The 23599-nt window shown below is 34.0% G+C and overlaps 1 protein-coding gene across 10 annotated transcripts in view; it reads left to right on the top strand.

Annotated features, from left to right (window-relative positions):
* Bbx (BBX high mobility group box domain containing) overlaps nucleotides 1–23599 on the top strand; it is a 261386-nt gene that overhangs the window by 169329 nt on the left and 68458 nt on the right. For 9 of the 10 annotated variants that reach the window (XM_015478557.2, XM_015478556.2, XM_015478555.2 and 6 more), the window contains 3 exons: nucleotides 4579–4821; nucleotides 15467–15662; nucleotides 19541–19608. In XM_015478557.2, the coding sequence (XP_015334043.1) occupies nucleotides 4579–4821; nucleotides 15467–15662; nucleotides 19541–19608 (507 nt within the window). Of the gene's footprint in view, nucleotides 1–4578; nucleotides 4822–12226; nucleotides 12328–15466; nucleotides 15663–19540; nucleotides 19609–23599 lie in introns of those variants that run through there. The other variant, XM_048803371.1, reaches the window with a different exon arrangement.

Here is a 23599-nt window from a genome sequence, read left to right as displayed (position 1 = left end):
CCCCCCCTTCCTCTGGCCTCATACCTGAGCTGTTGGCTCTTGTGGAGAAATTCACACAGCCATGCAGGTAATTTTAGAAAGTCACACATTCTCCCAGTGGCTCAGGAGGCTGAAGTAGGAGAATTGGAAATTCAAAACTAGCCTCAGCAACCTAGAGAGGGCCTGTCTCCAAATAACATTTAAAAGTTTCAGTTGTTAAGCACCCCTGGGTTCAATCCCTGGCACCCCCCACCCCCACCAAAAGTCACACACCCTTTTCAGGTCTTGGCATAAATGGCTTTTCATCATTATTTAGGTCTCACACAAAAACTGCCTCCCTGAAAAAATAATACCTAATCATCTCCAAGTATCCTTCCCATATAACACATTCCAAGTCAAAGGATTTCCTTCATAGCACTTAATACTATTTTCCATGTGTTTACCTGGGCACTTGTTTACATGTGTCTTTTTAGAATAGAGGAGGAGCTCAATAAGAGTAGAGGCCTTGCCTCCCTCCCTAGAACTGAGCATGCTGCCTGGCATGCATAGAAGTATACTGAAATGGAAGAATAAATGAATACATATTTTGTGTCACTACAAATTTTATAAATATACGTTTTTAATATTTTTCAGGGCTTTGATATTCATTTAGCCTTTTTTCCTTGACTTTGGTCAATTCTCTCTCTCAGCAGGAATTAGAAAAATTTCTCCTGTTTCTCAGGCTTCAACTTTGGAGATACCCTGTATAGTCTCTCTTACTGTGACTTTTCCACAGAGATGGTAGAAGCCACCAGAATTTACTTCTTCTTCTCTGCGCCCCTATATACACATCTCATTACTTACTCTTTTCCTTCCCCTTTCCTGTTTCAGAGAACTGGTTTTAGTTTTCCTTGTTTTAGTCCATCTGCTGCTGCTTTAGTAGAACATCACAGACTGGGTTAATTATAAACAAAGAAAAGCTTATTTGGCTCACAAGTTCTGGAGACTTGGAATCCCAGATCCAGGAGCTGTATCTGGTGAGAACTTTCTAGCTGCCTCACAGTGTGGAGAGGGTCTTGTGGAGAGGAAGCATACATGTGAAACAGAAAAATTCCTGTAGTAATCCACTTCCATGACAATCTGTTCAACTGCCCTCATGACCTGCTCACATCTTATAGGTCCTACCTATTAATACTGTTACAATGACGTTTTAATTTCAACATGAGTTTTGGAAGAGGACGTTCAAAACATAGAGCATCCCTATTCCAGGAAATTGTCTACAATTCTCCACAACCACATCAATGCAAGCCATCACCACTTCTAGCAGAGATTATTGTCCCTTCCCTCTTTTTCTGCCTTGGCTCTTGCCCTTCTGTAGTCTGTTCTCAACAAAGCAGCCAAAAGGATCCTTTTTGAACTTGAGGCCGTTGTGCTGCTTCTCTGCTTCATAAGGACATGGGCTTGTGTGCTCACTGCTCTGTTTGCATTACTTGGAACCATACCATAGCAGGTTCTCAGTAAATAGTGTTGGATGCATTAAATCTTTTTCTCTTTTCACTGTGTTCAGTGATCTCATCCACACCCTTAGTCTTGCTTTCCTCTCTATATTGGTCCCCAGATGGTTATCTCATAGTCTTGGGTCTTCATATAGCACACTGTGTAGCCATTTAAAATGTAGCCTTGCTAGTCCTGTTCTTTCTCCTCCCTTGAGGATCTCTTGAGAAAAGTGTTCTATATATCAAGAAACTTGCCACACAAGCTAGAAACACTTGATTTTGAATCTTCAAATCCAATGAGATACCAACTGCTCTTGGCTCTATCTCATTTCTCTGGTGTTACATGTCCATTCCTGGTACTACAGCATGGGTTTTTACCTTTGTTTTTTTCCCTAGACAACTGAAATAAACTTTTAGGGGATCTGTAGTTTGGTTTCTTCAAGTTTTACTCTTCACATGCATACTGTATGCCATTGATGGGAATTAACTCTTTAATTATTACAATCTAATAATGTCTTTCCTCTACTTAAAATACCACACTTGGCTGTCCATTGCATCCAACTGTAGGTACTGGTGTCAATGTCTTACAAGGTTTTAATGGGCCCTTGGTAAAAGAAATTCCACAGAGTTTTTTATCTGTATTTTGTCATTTATTCATATGTTTTATTTATTCACTCACTTTTCAGTTAATTCAGTTAAATAATTTGAACATTAGATGTTAATTAAAAAATTTTTTTTGATGCCTGTACTTGGCACAAATCAAAAGTTGATGATTCATGACAAACCCCCCAATTTTTTTTTTTTCCACTCATCTATTTAGTCTGAAACCACTGGTTCACAGGATTAAATGTCCATTTCTTAACATGGCAAAGCATTTTCTTTATGAAGTGGCCCATATTTTCTACAGCCTTATTTCACAAATCTTGTTTTCATCTTTTTTATACCAAGGCTATGGAACTGCATATTGATGTTAAAAATAAACCTTCAAGCCTTCATTGCTTCTAATTCCCTGTATTTCCCCCATTGATTACCTGACCCATTTTGATTATCTTTCAAAATGTAGCTCAGACAACTCCTTTGCTAGGAGACTTTCTTGTGCTATTAGTCATCCACTGATTATCTTACTGACTCCTTGTTGCAGTCATCACATCATTTTTTAATTGTGCTTAAATTTCTCCCCTCCTAAAATGGTGAGTTCCTTTTTCCAGCTTTTAGCTTGAGTTTTACAATTTAGTAACTGAATCAAAAGTTATTCTTTCCTAAGGGAAAGCCACAATTATTTCATCAACTTTTACAATGCCAAATAGTCCTTGAAAATGCAAACCATTGTTAATAAGTGTATACATAATGAGGGAGATAAATCCGAATCCTTTATTCCCAATAGTAAGATAGCTATGGCTGCTAGATTTTTCTGTATTATTTTGTGTTTAAAGATAATTGATGGTTAATTAACTGCATTTGTAATACTTAAGACTTTAAAAAAATACCAAATGATTAAGTAAGTGATTTTTCTACAGTATCTGACTATACTAATTTCCCAGTAAACATTGTATAGGACCCCACTGTTGTAGTTGTGGTTCTCAAAGTGTGATCCTCAGACCAGCAGCAGCAGCATCCCCTGGGAACTTGTTAAAAATACAAATTGTTAAGACCCTCTCCAGACCTACAACACCAGAAACTCAAGAGAATAGGACCTAGCAATCTGTTTTAACAAAGTCTTCAGGGATTCCAAATCACACTCAAGTTTAAGAACTATTGCCTTACTGCATAAGGTGGTCTAATGGCTGCCTTTATCCTTCTTGCTTTTAACTATAGAACAAGAAATTTTAAAAAATGGTCTTAGTAAAAATTCTGGATTTCTGTTCATGGTTTCATTCTTTCCAAGAAACATTGTAGAATCATATTTTACCCTTAGAAGGTATTTTATAATTCTAATATATTTTGAGTTTCTGTGATCAGAGATGTGTTTAAGAAATTTAATCTGGCAGCCAAATGTAAGAAGTGTCATAGAGATTAAAAGCAAGACTAGGCCACAGACCAAAGTGGTACTAGGGCAGTGGAAATGCGATTACAGACCCAGAAGACCTTAAACAGTGACTAAACAGAATGCTTATGAAAAGGGAGGATTTGAATCTGATGGTTAAGGAGTTTATTCATATCATAACATTTTACTAGACAAGATAGCTTGATACTTATAGGCTTAAAGATTTACCTATTAGTTTTTCTTTCAAGTAATCATGTTAAATGTTTATTTTGGTATTTTTACATTAGGAAGCCCCACTTGTGATGTTTGCAAGAACATTGAGTGAACTGTATTAGCTTTTTATTACATGTTTTCATATTAAACATTCTCATATTATTAACTGAAGATAAGTGCTTTCTAAAGAGGAGAAAGAGCTAACACTGATATATTTTTATGTACATTGTTAACTTTTTAGACAAATAAAACAAAAGCTAAATTTATTCATTCATTAGCAATTAATTATTAATGTTATACCAGACAGGAAGTTAGGCACTATGATTATAAATGTAAATAAGAAAATTTTTGTTCTGAAATCCCTCTGTTTAATGAAACAGAAAAAGTGTAAGTAATTAGTTTTGAATTTAATTTGTTGGGGGGGCATCATAACTATGCATAATAGTGGGATTTATTATGCCATATTCATACATGCACATAACATACTTTTATTAATCTCATTCTCTAGTACTTTTCCTTTCCTTTCCTCCCTTCCCATTCACTTGTTACACTATCCTAATTTCCCTTTCATTATTATTGTTTGAATTTGTGTATTATGTGTACACACACACACACACACACACACATATGGGATTGTGGCATATTTGCATATGGATATAACATTAAAATCTAAGCAGTTATAATAATGTAATATATTACTATAATAAGGACATACACAATTGCTATAAACACTAAGCAGGATACATCATAAGCTAGTTTCCAAGTACCAATAGTGATTGATGATTTTAAAAAATCATTACTTCTTTCAATTTGTTTTGTATTTAAATAGAAGAAGAAAAAATAGAGGTAAGAAAAAAAATTACAAACAGAAATGGATTGTTAAATCGTAATTGAGATATGTTAAACTTTTGTTTTGATTGGTAATAGGTTCAACTTCTTGGGGCTGATGGCCTAGAGCAAGATGTTGGTGAGACTGAAGATGATGATTCGCCAGAACAGCGAGCCCGTAGACCAATGAATGCATTTCTTTTGTTTTGCAAACGCCATCGCCCCCTTGTCCGTCAGGAACACCCCAGGCTTGATAACCGAGGTGCTACCAAGATACTAGCTGACTGGTGGGCTGTTCTCGATCCAAAGGAAAAGCAGAAATATACAGACATGGCCAAGGAGGTAGGTTACAATGACAAGGAGTCATGATGGCTTTGAGCATCCATTCCCATTCAGGAAATACCAAGTACCTACAGAAGGTCTAGCAATGAGAAAAATCAATCCTGAATCTCAGGTGCTAAGGGAAAATAGAAGAACTGTTTTCCTTATGTTCCTGTGTCCCAGGCCCATCTAGGAAATGCTGGTGGAGGTATTGAAAGCAAGTTATTACCAAGTTTTTTCTCATGGTCAATACTCCATTGATTGACATAAGGGATTGATTTATTATGAATGGTGATTTATTAATTATGTCTTGTGATTTTCTTTTAATTTTTTTCTAGGAACTCAGCTTCTGCTTTTGGAGAATGTCCATGGTAAAGATGACAGTCTTAGCTTATTCTAATTGTATCATGTGAAAGAGTCTTCATATGCTAAATGCTTTGTGATCATATATATAAGTCAATCTCAGGGTCTTAGCAGCAGCAGTTTCTTCTTCTTCTTAATGTTAACTTGAGTGAGGAAGTTGGACAGAGTTGTATGCCTTTCAGCTATAACATTTTTTTGATTTTGTAATAAACACAGTTTTCAGGAGCTATGCTTTAACTTGTTTCTGCTCCAAAGGTAGCACCACATGAATATTTAAAACCAATATAGGCATGAATGGCAGTAGAACAGGATGTACTGTGATGTGTTCGTGTGTGTAAACACTGTGGAGGCAGTCCTTGGTGAGAAACATTTCCACTCAGGAAAGTGATTCAGAGAGGTGGAACATTAATCAATTTCAAAATGATAGCAGTTAGTAAATTTCTTCCAAATTATATATTAAGATTCTGTTTCTCCATTAATCTGAAATTAGTTTAAGATAATTACACATTTAAATATATTATGAGGGGATTGGTCCCAAGTAAGAGATAAGCAAAACCATATTCCTGTGGTTAAACCTGAAAGGAATAATTTTAACCGTATTTCTTCAGAGTTGCAACTTGAGAAAAATCTTGATTCATGAAAACCCCTGTTGCCCAAACATTTGGTTTATGTCTGTGAAAAAATGAACCAGTAGGGGATAAAGTATGTAGTTTCAAGATATTTTATTAGACAATCAGTATGTGGGAAAAAATAATACTTCGTTTTACTCTGGTTTTATTGAGTTTTTTAATAAGGAAACATGCAACGTAAAGATTTCTTGTGAAATGTTTAGGAAAATTTTAATCCAGAGTAAAGGATTAGCATAGTTGCTGTGTAATTAATGATCACACAAGTCGTCCGGAATTGACTATTGTTAAAGATAGAATTTTAAGTACGTTGGCCATCTGGAAAATTTAAAATTAATTGCAGGAACCTACATTATTTTAAATGTTTCATTAGATTTGTACTAGCATAACAGTAATTAACAGTAAAACTTTTTCATTAAATAGCCTTACATTCTTTCATAGTCATGCTTATATGGTAAAATAAACAATTATTTGAAGCCTCACAGGGAGCTGCATAAAGCTTCCTATAATTAAACACTTGAGTTTGTTTTGGATTGCTGTTTTTGGGTAATATGCAGCATATCCCCAGTATATTGTTTGCCTTTTCTTAAATGCTGCTAATTTACAAACCCAACAGGTGGCCACTTTTAAGAAAATGAGGTATTATTTTTGTACAGGAAATCCCTTACTAATTGCTTAATTAGATTCTGACAGTGTTTGCCATTGTGGTTGTATAATGGAATCTTTTAAGGTGGCCCCCTACAGTCTAAAAATGGAGCCCATAATGTCCAACATTACAACTTGCCATGTTTATAGTTGCATTTATGAAAGTTTGCCTCATTTCTCCCACAAAGTGTAGATGATTTAGCTATTTTCAAATTTGTGGCACAATTAGACTCTAGTCATGGTTCTTACTTGTTTCTACCTATTTACTAAATGATTTCACAGTTACATTAAAGTATGTGTAATTGTGCTGGTGCTTTTTATTTTAATATTGTAGCCTTAATTGGAATGTCATTTCAATCAACAAATACTTATTAAGTGGCTATTGTGTACCAGGTTTTGGTGGTGGTTGCTAGTTATAGAGGCCAATAATAAATATGTTCTGTGTTCATCAAATACCTCCCCCTCACTTTTCAAGCTATATTTTAGATATGTAACCTTTACCCCAGTTTAAAATATTCTTTATTAGGTGCAACACATATTCTTTCAACATAGTGTATGTTTGTGATAGCTTAACCAATAGCTATCCTGTCATTATTAGTTGAGTGAAAAAAACAGTCATGCATCACTTAATGACAGGTATGCATTCTAAGAAATGTGCCATTAGGCAATTTGGTCATCGTGCAAACATTATAGTGTACTTAAGACATTTACAATGTCACTAGGCAGTATAATCTTATGGGATCACTGTTTTGTGTGTATGTGTTGTATAGTTACCCAAAACATTGTTATGTAATTTATTCCTTTCTCTCTGTAGTTTTAAAAGAAGCATGTTTTAAAAATAAGAGCGAATAATAATTAATACAAATTTAGAGTGATTCCTTTCTTACCTGCTCGTTCATGAAAATTTTATCTGACTTTTCCCTTACTCCTGATTATCAACCTTATGTTAGTACATTTGGTTAGATGAAGCACCCATTCCATAATTTGTTGTCATTTTCTTGAATTATTGCCCAGTACTAATTTGCATTGTTAGAAAAATCTGGTTGAATGAGGGTTTTATATTCTCTGATGAATCTCATCTAAGCAATAACTGATTGTAAGAAGTCTTAAAAGTACTGTCCTACAGAGATAACCTGTATTGCATTCTTGAATTCAATAGTGTGCAGTGATGGTGCAGTGTTGTGCATGTTAACAGGTTTTGATTTTTGAATGTGTAACTGCATATTAGGAGGTGCAGAAGCAATTTTACCTTTCCTTTTAGCATCTTTATATAGAGGAATACAAATCTCTGCATTTTTGCCTAGGATATTCCTGGAACCTTCTGATTGTCACCTAAATTTATTATTATATTTAATGGATTTATAGGATCATAATCTTGACCTTTAGCTAGAATTCAGTACAAAGAGGAGGGGCAAATCTGGAAAATTTAGACAATTAAAATGACCTTGATGGAGCTCCCTGCCTTTTAGGACCAGAGGACCAGAGGACCAGGGGTATGCAGTAGAATGCATGCATTTATTGATTGATTTGTTCATTCCTTGCTCACAATTTTAAGCAAGCACAAACATGTAAAATGATCTCTCTCCTTCGAAAAAGAAATCTAACACTCATAGGAGTTAGTATTTTGGCTAGTCATATGTTGGGTGAACAATGGTATATTTATCCTACCCAGTTTAAATGCCTGAAAGCTAAATGGATTTAAGTGTGGCTAGAATGGTAACAATAAAATATTTTGCATCTTATGGGAAGAATCTGCCTATGCTAGAGAGGTGGAAGTATATCAGGAAAGGCTTTATATTCTTGGTTTTGATGATAGAATTCAAAAAGAAAGACAAGGCTCAGAGTAGATGTGGGAACTTAAGATCAGTTTCAGGAACTAGGAAGTTTATTTTACCTAGAGCCTGGGTTATGTGTATGATAGTCATAGGAAATAATGATGTAAAGGTAAATAAGAGAATCACGAGAGATCAAGTTGAAAAGTTTGTAAGTTCAGTTGTATGCAGATAAAACAGCTATGGAATTAAATGCAACAGAATGGAATTTGAAGGTGAATCATACTTGCCCTTTGTAAATATTGGTATCTGTTTTCAGTACTGGATAAAAGATTATTACCACTGCAAAACTCTATGGAGATTTCAATGACTTCTTTCTCCATATTTCTTCAAGACAAGATTAAAGTATTTTTGGTTATTTCTTTGCAACTAGGATAATTTTATACAGACCATTCATTCCCTTGTTTTGGCTTCATCAAAAATGAAATCCACTTCAAAGTTGTTACACCATATTTCTCATGAATTAAAGTGTGGAGGCCTTTCTTAACTGTTATGCATCATGCTTAGCAGATAGAATTTGTATTCTTGCCAGCGTGCTGCAGCACTTGACGTACTGTTAGAGTGGCACCTCATTCATCTAGCATCCTTGAGAAGCAAATGCTACACATAAGTGATTTCCAGATAGATGAAACTTTAGTGTTCTTTTAAAAACTACATTTTTATTTTGTATATTTACCCTGAAAACTTTAGTTAAAATTTGGTTTGCTTCCTTTTCAGAACATCTTTTGAATTTTTTTGAATAATTTCTATCCTTTATTTCCCAGTGGGAATTATTGGTGAGCCTTTGTGAATAATTGAGTTACATTCAAATTTTTATTTATGTAGTAAATGATTCTCAACTCTTTTGATTTTTTTGAATTTTCTCTTCACTTTTCTTTGGGTTTTTCTCTTTTGAATCCACTCTCATTTGTCAGCTTTTTTCTCTGACCACCTCTAATCCAATGACTCATTGTGGAGCTTTCTGAGTGTGGCTTAATCAGGACCCCACAACTCTAGAGGGGAAGTAGATGGTAAAAAACATGTTTGTGCTCCATATTTTGCAACACTCCTGTTTTCTTAAACTTTTGCATTCTTGTATTCCAGACACCAGGACTTTTCTTAGCTGAATTTAAAAAAATATATCCAGGGGTTAGGGGCATAGCTCAGTAGTACTGTGCTTGTCTAGTTATGCAAGAGGTCCTGGATTGATCCCCAGCATTGCAAATAATAATAATATGTAGATATATCTTTGGTATAAATTTGTAAAATTTATAAAATGTTCAAATATTGCTTTACCATGTCCATGACAAGGTCCATTTTGCTAATCCTCAGAACAATCCCAAAAATGGATTATTATTTTCCAGAAGATAAAGATGAGATCACTAAGGAAAGTTAACTTTTCCAAGCAAGCAAAGTTAGTAGTAGTGAGGCTGGGATTCTAATAATTAACTCTCTTTAACTTAGATCTCTTTGGATTTCCACATCTATAAAATTTCTGTAAGATGCCTGCTGCCCTCATAGGGTTGGATGTAAGGTACAAGTGAAGAAATATTTAGGCACACATTATGTAAAGTTTAGTACTCTATAAAAATGTTAGTTTTAAGAGTTAAAACTAATGAGCAGTTAATGTTTGTTTTTATTTGATATTTCTTCACCCTACTGATAAGTCACTGTTTTAATTATGAATTGTTACAATGAAAGGCTACTAAAAGGCAAATTTGAGACTTTGAAGCAGAATCAACAAGCAGCAACAAAACTAGATAAATCATTTGTCCAACTTGGCAGAAATGGTCCATTGTGATTAATAGCCTCTAACAAGATAATCATCTGTCGGTCATCTGTTTGCTAGTGAATAATAATATTTAAATATTCAAATCAAATCTAATTGCTAGGACTTTATAAAGACCCTGGAACTAGTGAGGAATATTGAGAGTTTATACTGAGTCTCTCATACTCCTCTTGGTATCTCGTTCCGGTTGTTAATTGTTAAGATTGATTGTGAGACCCAATGCTCAAATATGATTTCTGATGTTACTACAGTAATTCCTGATTACTTTGGAACTTGTGAGCATTCAAAGGGATATGAGTAAAAGTTAACTTTTGTACCATTTGAAAAATGTGCAAATTCTTGATGTAGATTTTTCCGTAAGGAGTAATTTTAAAGTATTTAAGGAAAGTATTAAACCAAAGTGAACATTTTTTTAAAGAAAATGTAAGCATTTTGACAATTCAACATGAATTAACACTTCTTTCTAATCTTTTAAAGTATCTTTTCTAGCTAATGTTTTCTCACCCAAATCCTTATCTACTTTTTAAGAAGTAACAAAATTAAAATTGTAAAAGACTTCTTAAATTATGATTTTTAAAATTAGCATATACTGACTTTTCTCCTAATTATCCAAATTAGTGAATAAAATTTACATATAAAAAGAAACCACTGTCTTAACATTAATCCTCACCCTTACACAATTCAAGCACCTGTAGATAACGCCCTTGATTTCAGTTTTTCCTTTGACTTCTCCACCATAGATCAACCAGACAATTCTCTGATCATGGTATTGAAGCCACTGTTTTATGTGTATAATTTCTATGGGAATAGCTTTATCATTAAAGTTTTTCAGGCTACTGTATAACTTAAAATATTTTTATCCAGCCAAAACCATAAACTTAATTCAGTGTTCTGTCATGTGAAAGTCTAATTAATTTTCTTCCTATTAGAAACAGCTATCAAGGATAATTCACATCACACAGTGAATTGAGTCATATTATCCTAATTATAATGTTCAATTTTTTGTGATGGAAAGATCCTCAGACTAAGTCTGCACTTGCTTAGTGACACTTCTCAAATATCACTCTTTCCTTTTTCCCCTTGCATAATGTGATTTCTGCCTGCTGATGGAAAGAGATACAGCTGTCTTAGAACTTACTATGCTGATGTTCAGTTAGCCTGCTGTAGAGTATGTATGAAATAAAATATGTATAATAACTTTTAAAAAAATCAGTTTCCTGTGTAATCTCTTAAAATTCTGGTAGATTTTTTTTTTTCATATTTGCACCAGAGTTGTCATCTTTATTATACAGACATTCTCAGCATCCCTTATTATTAAATCTTACAGGGTTGTTATTTTCTCATTCACTCTGTTGAGAAGATCTAGACTGTAATAACAACTAGAAATATTAGTGGACATTTAAATAGAATTCCACCAATTAAAAATAAACAACTGGAGAACAATAGGTGAATATTTCTTTCATTTTAGGTTGCTTCATAGATCAAATTTACATTTGTGTATTTGATCTGGAAAAATAATATTGAATCCACATTTTTTAAAGATTGACATAATATTCTTTTTTTTTTTTGGTACTGGGGATTGAACTCAGGGGCACTCAACTACTGATTCACACCCCCAGCCCTAAATAAAATTTTGTATTTTATTTAGAGACAGGGTCTCATTGAGTTGCTTAGCGCCTTGCTTTTGATGAGGCTGGCGCTATCCTCCTGCCTCAGCCTCCTGAGCTGCTGGGATTAGAGGCATGTGCCACCGCGCCTAGCTGGATATAATATTGTTATATAATAATGCCATTTTCAAATGTAGGACAGAAAACGCTGTGACAAAAGATATGTCTTTAATGCCAGTAATGAATAACAGAAGAATCAATAACTGATATACAAATTTGTAATTATTGCTAATGAAATACAGTAGTAGTTGAGGTACAAGAGAAGGGAGTTAGCATTACCAAGTAACTTATATAAGTCAGAAACTATATTTGTAAAGTACGTTTAGATCATTTAATTGTCTGGAAATTTGCATAAAGAAACTGGAGCCTTTGAGGTAAATTTTCATTTTAATTGGTAGAAATTAGAAAGTCAGTGTTATAGCGAGAATTTAGTTACCTACAAGAATTTTTCACTGAAATATTTAGAACAAATTAGCCTGTGATTGATGTTCTTGGAGGATGAATGAATTTCTCTCTCACCTCTAGCATGAACAGTTTGGCCCTGGATATCTGGATAAGCAAGGCCTATCTCTTTGACCCTTTCAGTCCTTTGATGATGGATTTTGCCCACATGGTTGAAAAGCATGGTAATAAGTTTACTTGCTGTTTGCTTCAAACTGTATACAAAATCTCCTCCCATTTCTCCTTTATCCAGCCTTCTCTGTAATCCCTTCCTAAATAACCTTATCACAACAAATGATTAAGCATTTCTGTTGTTTCTTATAGCTGAAGCAAGTGATTGATAAGGTGCCTAGTTCCAAGGACATTCTTATACCTTAAGGCTCTTTTTGCCTCTACCCTCACTTGATGCTCATATACTACTTTATTTTCACATGAATTTATGGCTTCTCCATCCAATTTTTAAACTTTCTAATTAAGAACAAGAATTTTGTGGTACTCTTTTCCTGTCTCCCACATTTTTAACTCTTCTGCTCAATATATACTGGATCAAGGGGCTGGTAGATTGTATGCTTAGCTTGTATGAGGCCATAGGTTCATTCCTTAGCACCCAAAACATATATATACACTCATATATGTGCATGCACAATTGAATACATGTTGTCATGGTATTGATCATCTATATTATATTTAAGAATCTGTAAGATTAACATTATGATACAGTTCCAAGGTATTGGCCCACTTAGTAAATTCTCAGTTCCCATTTTCTATAAAACTCTTCATATTCCATAGTCTCTTGACCTTTGTCAATTCTTCCACTAATGTGTAGCTTCCCCTTTACAAACCTTTACAAAACCATTTTGTGTGCCTGAGTCAGGGTGAGGCTAATGGGCCATGTGTAAAAAGAAATATTTGTTGTGTAATTAATTGAAAAATATAAGCAATATGAAGACAAGAACTCAATTCATACCTTTTTCTATTGGTGTTTGATAAGTCTCCCTTAATTAAAGCTCACAAAGTATTTGCAGTGAGGGTGGGTAGAGTGTATACAGGATAAGGGACATGATTGTGGTGTAATGCTTCTCACTGCTTTCTGTTATCTTGAGCATCAGCTCCCCATTGTAAATTAGTTTAAGCTGGCCTTCATTAGAATCACCAACTATGCTCTAAAAATAGTTGATGCTGTCAATAATTCATTTTAAAAGACAACAGTATTGATTTTCACTGAAGCACATTATTAAATAATTTTAGTAAAAGATGTGATGTCTTACTGAAAAAGACTTTATTCAACAAATGAACGTGGAGAGAAGAAGAGAGGACACCTACCTAAAAAACAGGCAATTTGCATGCCGATGACATCATCCAGCATCTTACTATTGTGACTTTCTTAAAAATTTTGAACTTCTCCCCCAAAAAGAGATAATTCATTTCTCATGACAAATATGTTAATAAATTTGAAAGTCTTTTGTCAGTTTATAAAATAGTGACCTTTGTTCAAATGACTGTTCATCTGACAAACAGCCCGTGTGCCTTCTAGTAGGACACAGTAATGATGCATGTGTCTGCTACTTCCATTTTCACTTCACCCTATCATTTGTCACTTTCTGCCTATAGACAGCAGCCAAGGCTATTTGTCTGCCTTAGCTTAATATGCAAATCCCTCATCCACTTGCATGGACTGTGGTAGTGTATCTCCTATATCACATTTGGTACCCCTAATTACATTCTGGAATATAATAAAAATTCTAGTCCTGTGTATTATTTTAATTACTTTTATAAGAAAAGTGAGTATCTTGTGAGTTTTTATATCCATTGATAGGTAAATTTACAATTTATAGGTAAAATTTTGAGAAAATTTGAGTTAAGATAACCTTGAGATATAATATTAGACCCTTGTGTATTAAAATTGCATTATTATCCATGATTTAGTTTTCATTTATATGATTTAAAATGAAATGGTGGGGAAAAGTTAATTTAGACTACATGTTCTTTCTTAGACCAGCGTTAAGTGGCAAATTGTTTTTAAGTTTGGGTTAAATTAAAAACTATTTGAAACATACTAAATTAGTTAATCGTATGCACAGAGTGACCGTTTTAAAAGGTAAGCTTATGAGACTGAAAAAATTGTATTAATTTAATAAAATATCCAATAGTATTTACATGTAACAGTTGAAGAATACAAGGAAAATATCTTTTTTTTAACAGATAATATAACTTTTGGTAACATACAATGAATATCAATATGGTATTTCATTTTAGTGAAAGGAGAACGAGATATCAGAGTTGAGAGAAAGGGTTACAGTAGCAAGCCACAGAAATACAAAGGAGAAAGAAAGATGTTAGTGGATGTTGAAATTTCCAAGTAAAATATAAAGTTAATGATAGATTAATTGCAACATCACACATCAGAGCTCTCAGAGCTCGTTCATATATTCAGTCATGTGTGTGCATTACAAAATGTTGGCAGGTACACTGACACTTTATTGATGGAGGAATTGAAATTGAGAAAGGTTACATAACTTGCTTAATGTCGGTGGCTGAAGTAGAGGGTGATTTGAATTCAGACCATCAGACTGTGCATCTAGTGCTTTTCCCTCCTTATGGCCCCTGGTCTTCAAATAACTGAAAAGTTAATGTCAGTTGTCCTACTCTGTTCCCCTTCTCCTGCTCTTGATCTTGGCTCCTTTATCCCACAATGAAGTATTTTGCTGTGAGTTTACCTGCATTTATCTTACGAAGTACATCAAAACACAAATGTAATTTTTTTTTTTAACCATAGTTAGCAGGTTAAATAAAGCTATGGGAAGAATCTTGACTCCTGACACTGATGTAAACTCACACTCTGTGATGTGTACCCAAAGTTGCTTTGAAATAGACCATTTTTGACAATAACCCTAGGCATTGGTGGTGGTATTCTTTGTTGATGCAATCTAAGGTTGAGACCTAGAGAGGCCATTTTTTTTTTCTCCTTGGTTACCATAGCCTGAAGTGGAAATATCAGAGTTTGAACCGTATATTTTTTGTCTCCAGAACGTTGGTTCTTTCAGTTATAAACAACTTCCTGTCCCCACCAATATCAGACAGGCTTTTGTAGCTGAAGAAAATGGGGATTAAAAGACACAAAGTATGTACCTTCTGTGCTCTTATCCCACAATGTACTTTGTCCATAGAGCCCTGTGGTAAGATTATTATTTCTCTATGAGGAAAGCTAAAGTCACTGAAAGTGGTTTCCTCATTCGTTATCTAACTGGGGGAAATAGGGTGAAAGCTATTTGAACTTTCTTCAATCTGTTTGTCAAATTAAAATTTGCTGATTTTTATTCATAGTATAAAGATGCATTTATGAAAGCAAATCCTGGCTACAAATGGTGTCCTACTACGAACAAGCCTGTGAAATCGCCAACTCCCACAGTCAATCCACGGAAGAAACTTTGGGCCTTTCCATCTGACTCTTCAAGAGACTTGCCAAGCCCCAAGAAGGCAAAGACTGAAGAAATGCCTCAGCTGAACTTTGGAATGGCTGGTGAGTTTAGATGTTGTTTCTACATCTTCTTTAGTAATAGGTCAATACATTTCATTAATATTTTTAACTAATAGTACACAGTTTGGGGTAGTAAAATTTATGACCAATATGAAGCAATCACAAATAAATGGCATATCTTAAAGCACTAGAAGATGATATACAGGGTAAAAATGGGAGCTCATAACCCACTTGAATCAAAGTGTGAAATATGATATATCAAGAACTATGTAATGTTTTGAACAGCCAACAATAAAAAATTAAAAAATTAAAAAAAAAAAAAAAAGATGATATACAAAGAATATATATATATAACTAAAGAAAGGAGATGGAGAGACCAAGTTATACATATGTGTGAATTCCTGTCATTACTATATAGAAAAGTAGATGAAGATGTGGAGATAAGATAGTTAGGAGCTTAGGGAATTTTTTAATATTTAAAATATTTCAATACATATACACACTACAAAGGTATCCCAGTAAGAAAGCTACAATTATGTATATCATCTCTGTATCTGAAACATCGAGGGCAAAAATATGAACAACTCCATCACATATCTGAGGTGTATCTAAAAGCTGTGTCTTACAGAGTTTCCATCCTAAACCTCTACCCCCATCCCCCACTTCCCAGTTCCTCTATGAGCCATGCAAATTTAAAATTCCAGGTGGTCCCATTTGTTATGGAACCTTTAATACTTTCTGGGGTGGTAAGGAATCCTGAAGCATTTATTACCATGAAATAAAGCATTTAAATGCCTCTATCTACCCTGGTCATTGCAATGCAGTAGTCAAAAGAAGAATTTGCCAAGATGAAGTTCAGAGATTGGGCAGGGTAGAAGCAGTGAAGTTGGTGTTGAGCACAGAGTTCCTATTTCATCAAACACATTCTCTTCAAAATCAGTGTACTGAACCATTTGCAATATGGAAAGGTTGGAAGGAAGTTGGGCAATACTGGGATGACACATTTTTGTTTTTAAATAGCCAACAGACCTTACCAGATTTAAGAGTTCAATACCCAATTTATATAAATGCTAAAAATTAAGCTTAACACAATGGCAATTCTGGGGAAACAGTCTCCAGATGATTGTTCTATATGTGTCTATAGTATGACTTTTAAGTGAGCTCTCAAAATGATGGTTGGTTTCATCTCCCCCCCCCCCTTTTTATGGGGATTAAACCCAGGAACAGGGGTATTCTAAGCATGAATTTAACCGCTAAGCTATACTATGTCCCAAAGACTCAAAACAGAGATCTGCTCTTGTTTTAGCTTTCACTTTGTACAATTTTAACTGCAACTCACTTGTTAATGGATAGTCTTGTGGATAGTCTTGGTGATTTTCTGAACTTCCCATATTATATCATTTGGAGCGTTTCTAAAACATTTTCTTATCAAGATGAAAAAGTCTTATGTAGATGACTGGCTTCTAATTTAAATGTCTTTGATTATCATTTAGCATCCATTGCTTTTTCTCTCACTTCTAAAACAAGGTTAGTGCATGTTGGACTTTTTTTTTTTTTAACAACATTCAGTTATTCTTTGCAATCAAATAATTATTTCAAATTATATGAAACTATGAGAAACCTTTTTTAGTGTTGTTAACACTATTAATCTACCAGTCTTTTACCTATAAAATAGAAGTAGAACATAAACTTCAAGCAAGATTTTTACTTCTTAGCTTTTTACGACAGTGTTTTTGGTACCAGGGATTGAACCCAGGGGCACTTAACCACTGAGCCTTATCCCTAGCCCTTTTTATTTTCATTTTGAGACAGGGCCTGAGACAGGGCCTCGTTAACTTGCTGAGATTGGCTTTGAACTTGCGATTCTCCTGCCTCAGCCTCTCAAGCCACTGGGATTACAGGTGTGCACAACCCAGCATAAAGCAGTTTTCTTTACAGCAAAGTACAAGAAAGCAGAAAGACACTTCCTGGCATTCATCTCGTTGTATATGTAATTAATTGCGTGTGTTGGATATTGAAAATCCATGGCAAGAGTTCTATTCAGCTTCCATTTAATGGGTAACATTAGTCTGATGTTTCCAATAAGATGAAGTGAATTAAATTGCCTTTAATTAAAACATGCTTCTTGGCTATCTGAATTAGGGGATATTGAGGGAATTTAAAGGCTAGTGTAACTTTTCCTTAGCAGTGAATCTCTTTCATTTTGTTTTGTTTGCTCTGGCTTTTCACTTGACATTTTTCGGTTTATTTGTCACATGTATATGTTTTCCAGGAAGGGGAAGTTATTTAGAAATTAATGCAGTACAAACCCTCTTGATAAAAGGAAAGTGTGCTATTTATGCAAATACATTTTAATAGTTCTGAACTATATAAATGTAAATGATATAAAGGATGAAGGTAATTTCTTGCTCTGTCTCAGTATGCATATAGCTAACTTCTTGTGAAGTCATATTGGTATATAACTTATAACTTATCATTGGTATATAAATTATCATGTAATCATGTTCCCATTTTACTTTGTAATTTGAACTAACACATTTTTATCTTTAGAAAGCTATCATCCAATCCTACTGGTCTCCAGGATGACAGCTGCAAAAGTATTTCACTCTCAAAGTAACCAACTAAACTTTTACTTTCTGCAAAATTCATTTCACCCTTTTTTTTTTTAATTTTAATTAGCTTTATTGTCTGTCTTAGCAATCACAATAGTATGTAAACTTAGTGTTTGATTAAAATTGGAATCTTTAAACTACACTTGAGGCAAAGCTCATGATTGCTTATGTATTCTGTTTCTCTGTCTTTCTATAAGGCTGTCTTTCAACAATGACATATTTTCTTGAACACTTGATCCTTTGGTGACCTCATACGTACCTTGTAACCTGCTTGCAATTTTAAACAAATTGTATATATGATCAGACTTACTCCATGAGTTCTCAAAACAGGTTTGAATAAAGGACATACCTTGAACCATAAAGAAACAACTGAATGTCTTCAGACAACATTTTGACTGATCCTTATCTTTAATTGTAGAGAGAGATTCCTAAAATAAAATATACATTTATTGAGAACCTGTGTGTACTAGGAGAGAAAGTAAGCTAGGCATTTTTACATGTGTTCTTTTGTTGCAGTACCAAATCTTAATTCATTTAAGAGAACCTTTAAAAATATATGTTTCTTACTATCTGTTGGGTCAAAAATCACTGGTAACAATAAAAAGATTAATTTTTAATCTTGAAGTTATTTTGAGAAAGAGACTAACTACTTCTAAGAATTTGTACATCAGTTATTTTAAATTTATCTTGAAAGTTTTAAAAAGAAATAATTTGAAAAAAGCTCACTAGATTTTGAAGGTCCATTTTGAAAATATCTCTGTTCTCTAGTTCTGATAGCCTGGTTCTTTTTATTAGTCCTGCTTTCATCTGGCAGAAATAACAATTTGAGAATAAAAATCTTGGAAGACAAGCATAAGTACTCTTTTTTTTTTTTTTTTGAGGAAATGGTTGGATGTGTTTATTTCTTTTTTATTAGTTGCTCATGACAATACAATGATCTTGACATATCATACATTAGATTCAAATGAGATATGAGAATAAGTACTCTTTTGTTTTTAAAAAAAATAATTTTCATGCACAGAAAGAAGCCTTGGGTTCACAGATAATTCATGTTCTAAGTAGCTGGGCTACTGAAGAAAATAACTATGCTGGAATGGTGGGGCAGTTGTGGTATTTAAAAGACTCACAAAAGTGCGAGCACTAAGAAAATATATGCCAGGTTATTGTTAAAGAGTTTTGAAAGTTATTTATAAAAGTTATGTGGTTCTGTTGCATTTCTGTATTTATTAATATTCTCATTGATTCCTTCTGTATTATATACGGGTCCTGCTTGGAAGGTGATTGTTTGTTTGTTTTTGACTTATTTAGATCCTACTCAAATGGGAGGCCTGAGCATGCTGCTGTTAGCTGGAGAACATGCTCTTGGCACACCAGAGGTAAGCCAGTCCCTCATTCCTTTCCACCCTGCTCATGCTGGGGCTTAGGAACACAGACATTTGTATTCAGTTCACATTGTTATTTCTGCAGTTCACTGCTTACAGCTCATGAGCAAACTTTACTTATAATTGTTTTCACTACGATCTGTCTGTGCATATGGTGATTTGAGAGTCACAGAAGTGGTGTTAATAAACCAAGAGGACACAAACACAAGTCTAGTGGAGATTTTGTGGGTCTGTGAATCTAAAAGTAAAAAATGCAATGTACAGTTAGTTGGCCTTTGCTGTGACTATGTCATGTGTATGTACATTGTGTCTTACAATTCATTTACTCTCTTCAAAACTTTTCTGCTGTTTTGATGTTCTCATTTGGACTTCCTAGTAGAAAAATGATTGTTAAAAATATGAATTTATCCTTCTCTCTAGTACCTGAATTATCTATTTTAAAAATCTGACAACATGGCTTTCCAGAATTGTTTCATTTTTAAGAAGGAAAAGGACGGACCCTTGTGAGCTTGGTTTCACAGTCTAGTTATTGGACTTCTCTTGCTAGACATTTATGGGTGTGATTTTGATGGGCACATAGTAACAGTTAACCACACATAGTTTGCATTTGTAGAATCTTTTATTTTCCAGACACTCTTAACAGAAGCCAGTCAGATTAACCTGCTGGTCATGTTATTTTAAAACTCTTGGGTTCTTGAGATAAAAATTTTCAGTCCTCATCCAGAATATCTATATAGGGCAAAATAGCCAGTCGCCTCAATTTTATCACAGATCTATACTTTTAACTTATTTTTTTTTTAATTTTGAGAATGCTATGTAGATTATAGTGAAAGCCTATTCAACTGTATAGGCTGCTTATATGAGACTATTGTTATTTATAGTTTATATTTGGGATCCACAGTTGTTGACTGTTCAGTTTAAATTATTTTGATTCTGTTCAATTTAGTATATTAAAAATGTATATATTTGTTGTATTCTTTAACTGGGGGGGGAAACATTTGTGCTACTTGGTACCTTTGCAAACCCATTATTCAGCATGTTTGTACTTCCTAACACAGTGACATTGTCAGGCATCATTTCACTTGCCTCCACATGGTATTACCTAATGGCAAATCAGGTAAACTCTCATTTAGGTATAGTGTATCCCAAGCATGTTCTAGAGATGAGTGTTGGAATAACAACACACACTTGACCTTTCAACACAGCTGCACTTGTGATTTCCAAGAGTGCTTTGCATTGGGAAGTCAGCATCATGTCTCCTAACAGATTATATGAGGATGGTAGTTTTTATTCCCAACATCTTTTAACATTCTTTCTTACTTTTTAGTGCAAGTATAAATCAACATTTGTAGAATTTCTGGATGATAGTCAAAGAAAGGGATACTTCACCCAAACCCTTTGCTTAAAGTTGTGCCTCGTGGGGTCTTTTCAGTGAGAGAAGTTCTCCTATTCCCTTTTAAAGCATAGAATATCAAAAAAAGCACTTTAAGTAATGCAGTGGTAGATCTTTTATCTCTGATGTGGAAACATTTTGAGAATTCTCAAGCTAAAAGAAGCAAAGTTAAATGACTTATCAAACTAAGGGGAAAAGTAGATCTTAAACAACACAGCTCTGTCTTCATATTCCCTACCCTCACCTCAGAGATATGTGGGTTATTAGTGAAAATAATCTTGACAGATTAGAACAATAAAGGAGTAAAAAAATATAATCTGGTATCTTTGTAAATATCATTAGTTTGAGAGTTTACTTCATAGATATCAGTAGACTTCCCTTAGTCTTTCGATTTCTGTGCAAAGTCTTAATTATATAATTCGATTATATAATAGAACTTTAGGGACTTATATATGCAGCCAGATAAACATTAGCTAAACATAGTAAATGTATACTTAAAATTTTCTAAGAAATTTAGCGGGAATATAGAACCTTACCCCAGATGAGAGATTCAAAAGTTTCCTATTTTTGACATTTAGAAAAATAACTGTGAAATTTGACATTTACAAAAATTCTGCCACAGGAATGGTTTAATCATATGGCTTTTTAAGTACCATGTAAAATCCTATTCTAAAATATTATTCTTAAAGGGTGGAAATTTTCTTTTGTTCATTGAACTGAGACCTACTCACATAGAAAAAGTTCTTAACAGACTTTTTAAAGTATAAAATTAATATAGGTAATAGATTTACTTTTACTTTAACTGAAACAATGAAGTCCCAAATTAAAAGACTGTGTTTTTTTTGTTTGTTTGTTTGGCTTGACCTATCTTAATGCTCTTAGAGTTTTTAGAGAGAAATTTCAATTTCTTAAGAGATCAGTAGGCAAATAATAGTAATGTTTGAATTTTCTCTTTTTCCTCATTAATCTTTCATAATCAATTTGTGGCTTTACTAGGTCAACATTTTTTTAGTGCCTCTTTACTAAGCTCAGGTGGCTTTTATAGTCTCAGCTGTGGTAACTTTGTGTCTAATAAATAAAAGTGGTGAATTTTGATTTATAGTTTCTTGTATTTTTCACACATTTTCTTTATAATTTACTATAATTTGTTAAATTTGTTATATATTTTTTATACCTGTAGTATAAGGAATGCATAAACTATTAGAGATAATTTTTTAGAAACAACGTATGTTTTTACATAATTTATTAATTAAAAAATTGATATGTTGAGCAAGACAAACATAAAGAAAAGTGATTTCTGGCTCAAAATGGTAGACTAAGTAAGTCTTTGCTGACAAGAATAACTTAAAGAGGAAAAGTTTATTTTCACTCATGGTATCAGAGGTATCAGTTCATGGCCATCAAACTTCATTGCTCTGGGTCCAAGATGAGGCAGCATGTCGTGGCAGAAAGCCATGGTGAAGGGAAGCTGCTCTCCCCATGGTGAGCCAAAAGCAGAAAACTTGGTGGTAGTGGTGGGGGCCTAGAGAAGATATATTCTTCCAGGGCACATTCTCAGTGACTACCTCCTCCAGTCATACCCCACCTGCCTACAGTCACCACTCAGTTAGTCCATTCAAACTAAGATGGACTGATTATGTTATAGATCTCATAACCTAATCATTTGTCTCTGAATATTTCTTCATTAACAGGAGCTTTTGAGGAACACCTCATATCTAAACCACAACACCATATAGAATATAAGCATAGCAGTCTCATTAGAAAATAACCACATAGCAGTGAAATAAATAGCAAGGAATGTTTCCAATGATATAAATTTAGTCAGAAACCAAGTAAAGTTGTTTAATGAAAATAATGAGATCCAGATAAATAGGTAGGAGGGAGCAACAGAGGAGATAAGAGGCAGTCTCATTAGAATGCCCTGAAATTTAAAGGAATATATACTTTTTAGAAAACATAAGTGTGCAAAAGACAAGTAGAATAAATAAAAATAATAATGTTCATATTGAACTGAGAAGACCTAAAAAGAAGGCAGTTTGCTTCATGTCAGGGAGTTATCTAAAGGTGAAAATACAGCACTGGGAATGCAACTCACCTTGAGTGGCAAGGCCCAGGTTCTACCTCTACTATAAAGGGAGAGTGGGGGCTACTAATGAAAATACAGTAAATAAAATGGAAGTATTTGATCTGGAATTGCCGGAAGTTACCTTTAAGACTAAGAATATTCTCTTATATTTGTTAGTGACCTTAATAAAAATGCAAAACTAAATTACATTTTTAAAAATAAGGCAGGGAGTGATAGAATTTAGAGGGTATAGAAAGGGCAGTTATTCAGCATCTAACATATAAACAAGAATGTGAGGTGTCCACCAAAAGTTCATGTGAGATAATCCAAAAAGGTTTGGAGAAGAAATGATTGGGTTATGAGAGCTTTACCTCAGTCAATGAATTAATCACCTGATGGGATTAACTGAGTGGTAACTGAAGGCAGGTAGGGTATGGCTGGAGGAGGTGGGGCATTGGGGGCATGCCTTTTGGGGTATATATTTGTATCTGGCAAGTTGGAGTCTCTCTCTCTCTGCTTCCTGACCA

This window comes from Marmota marmota, unplaced genomic scaffold (assembly GCF_001458135.2).
Source record: "Marmota marmota marmota unplaced genomic scaffold, marMar, whole genome shotgun sequence".
NCBI classification, from domain to species: domain Eukaryota; kingdom Metazoa; phylum Chordata; class Mammalia; order Rodentia; family Sciuridae; genus Marmota; species Marmota marmota.
Note: the sequence above shows the minus strand (reverse complement) of the source record. Positions and strands in the feature narration are given on the sequence as shown.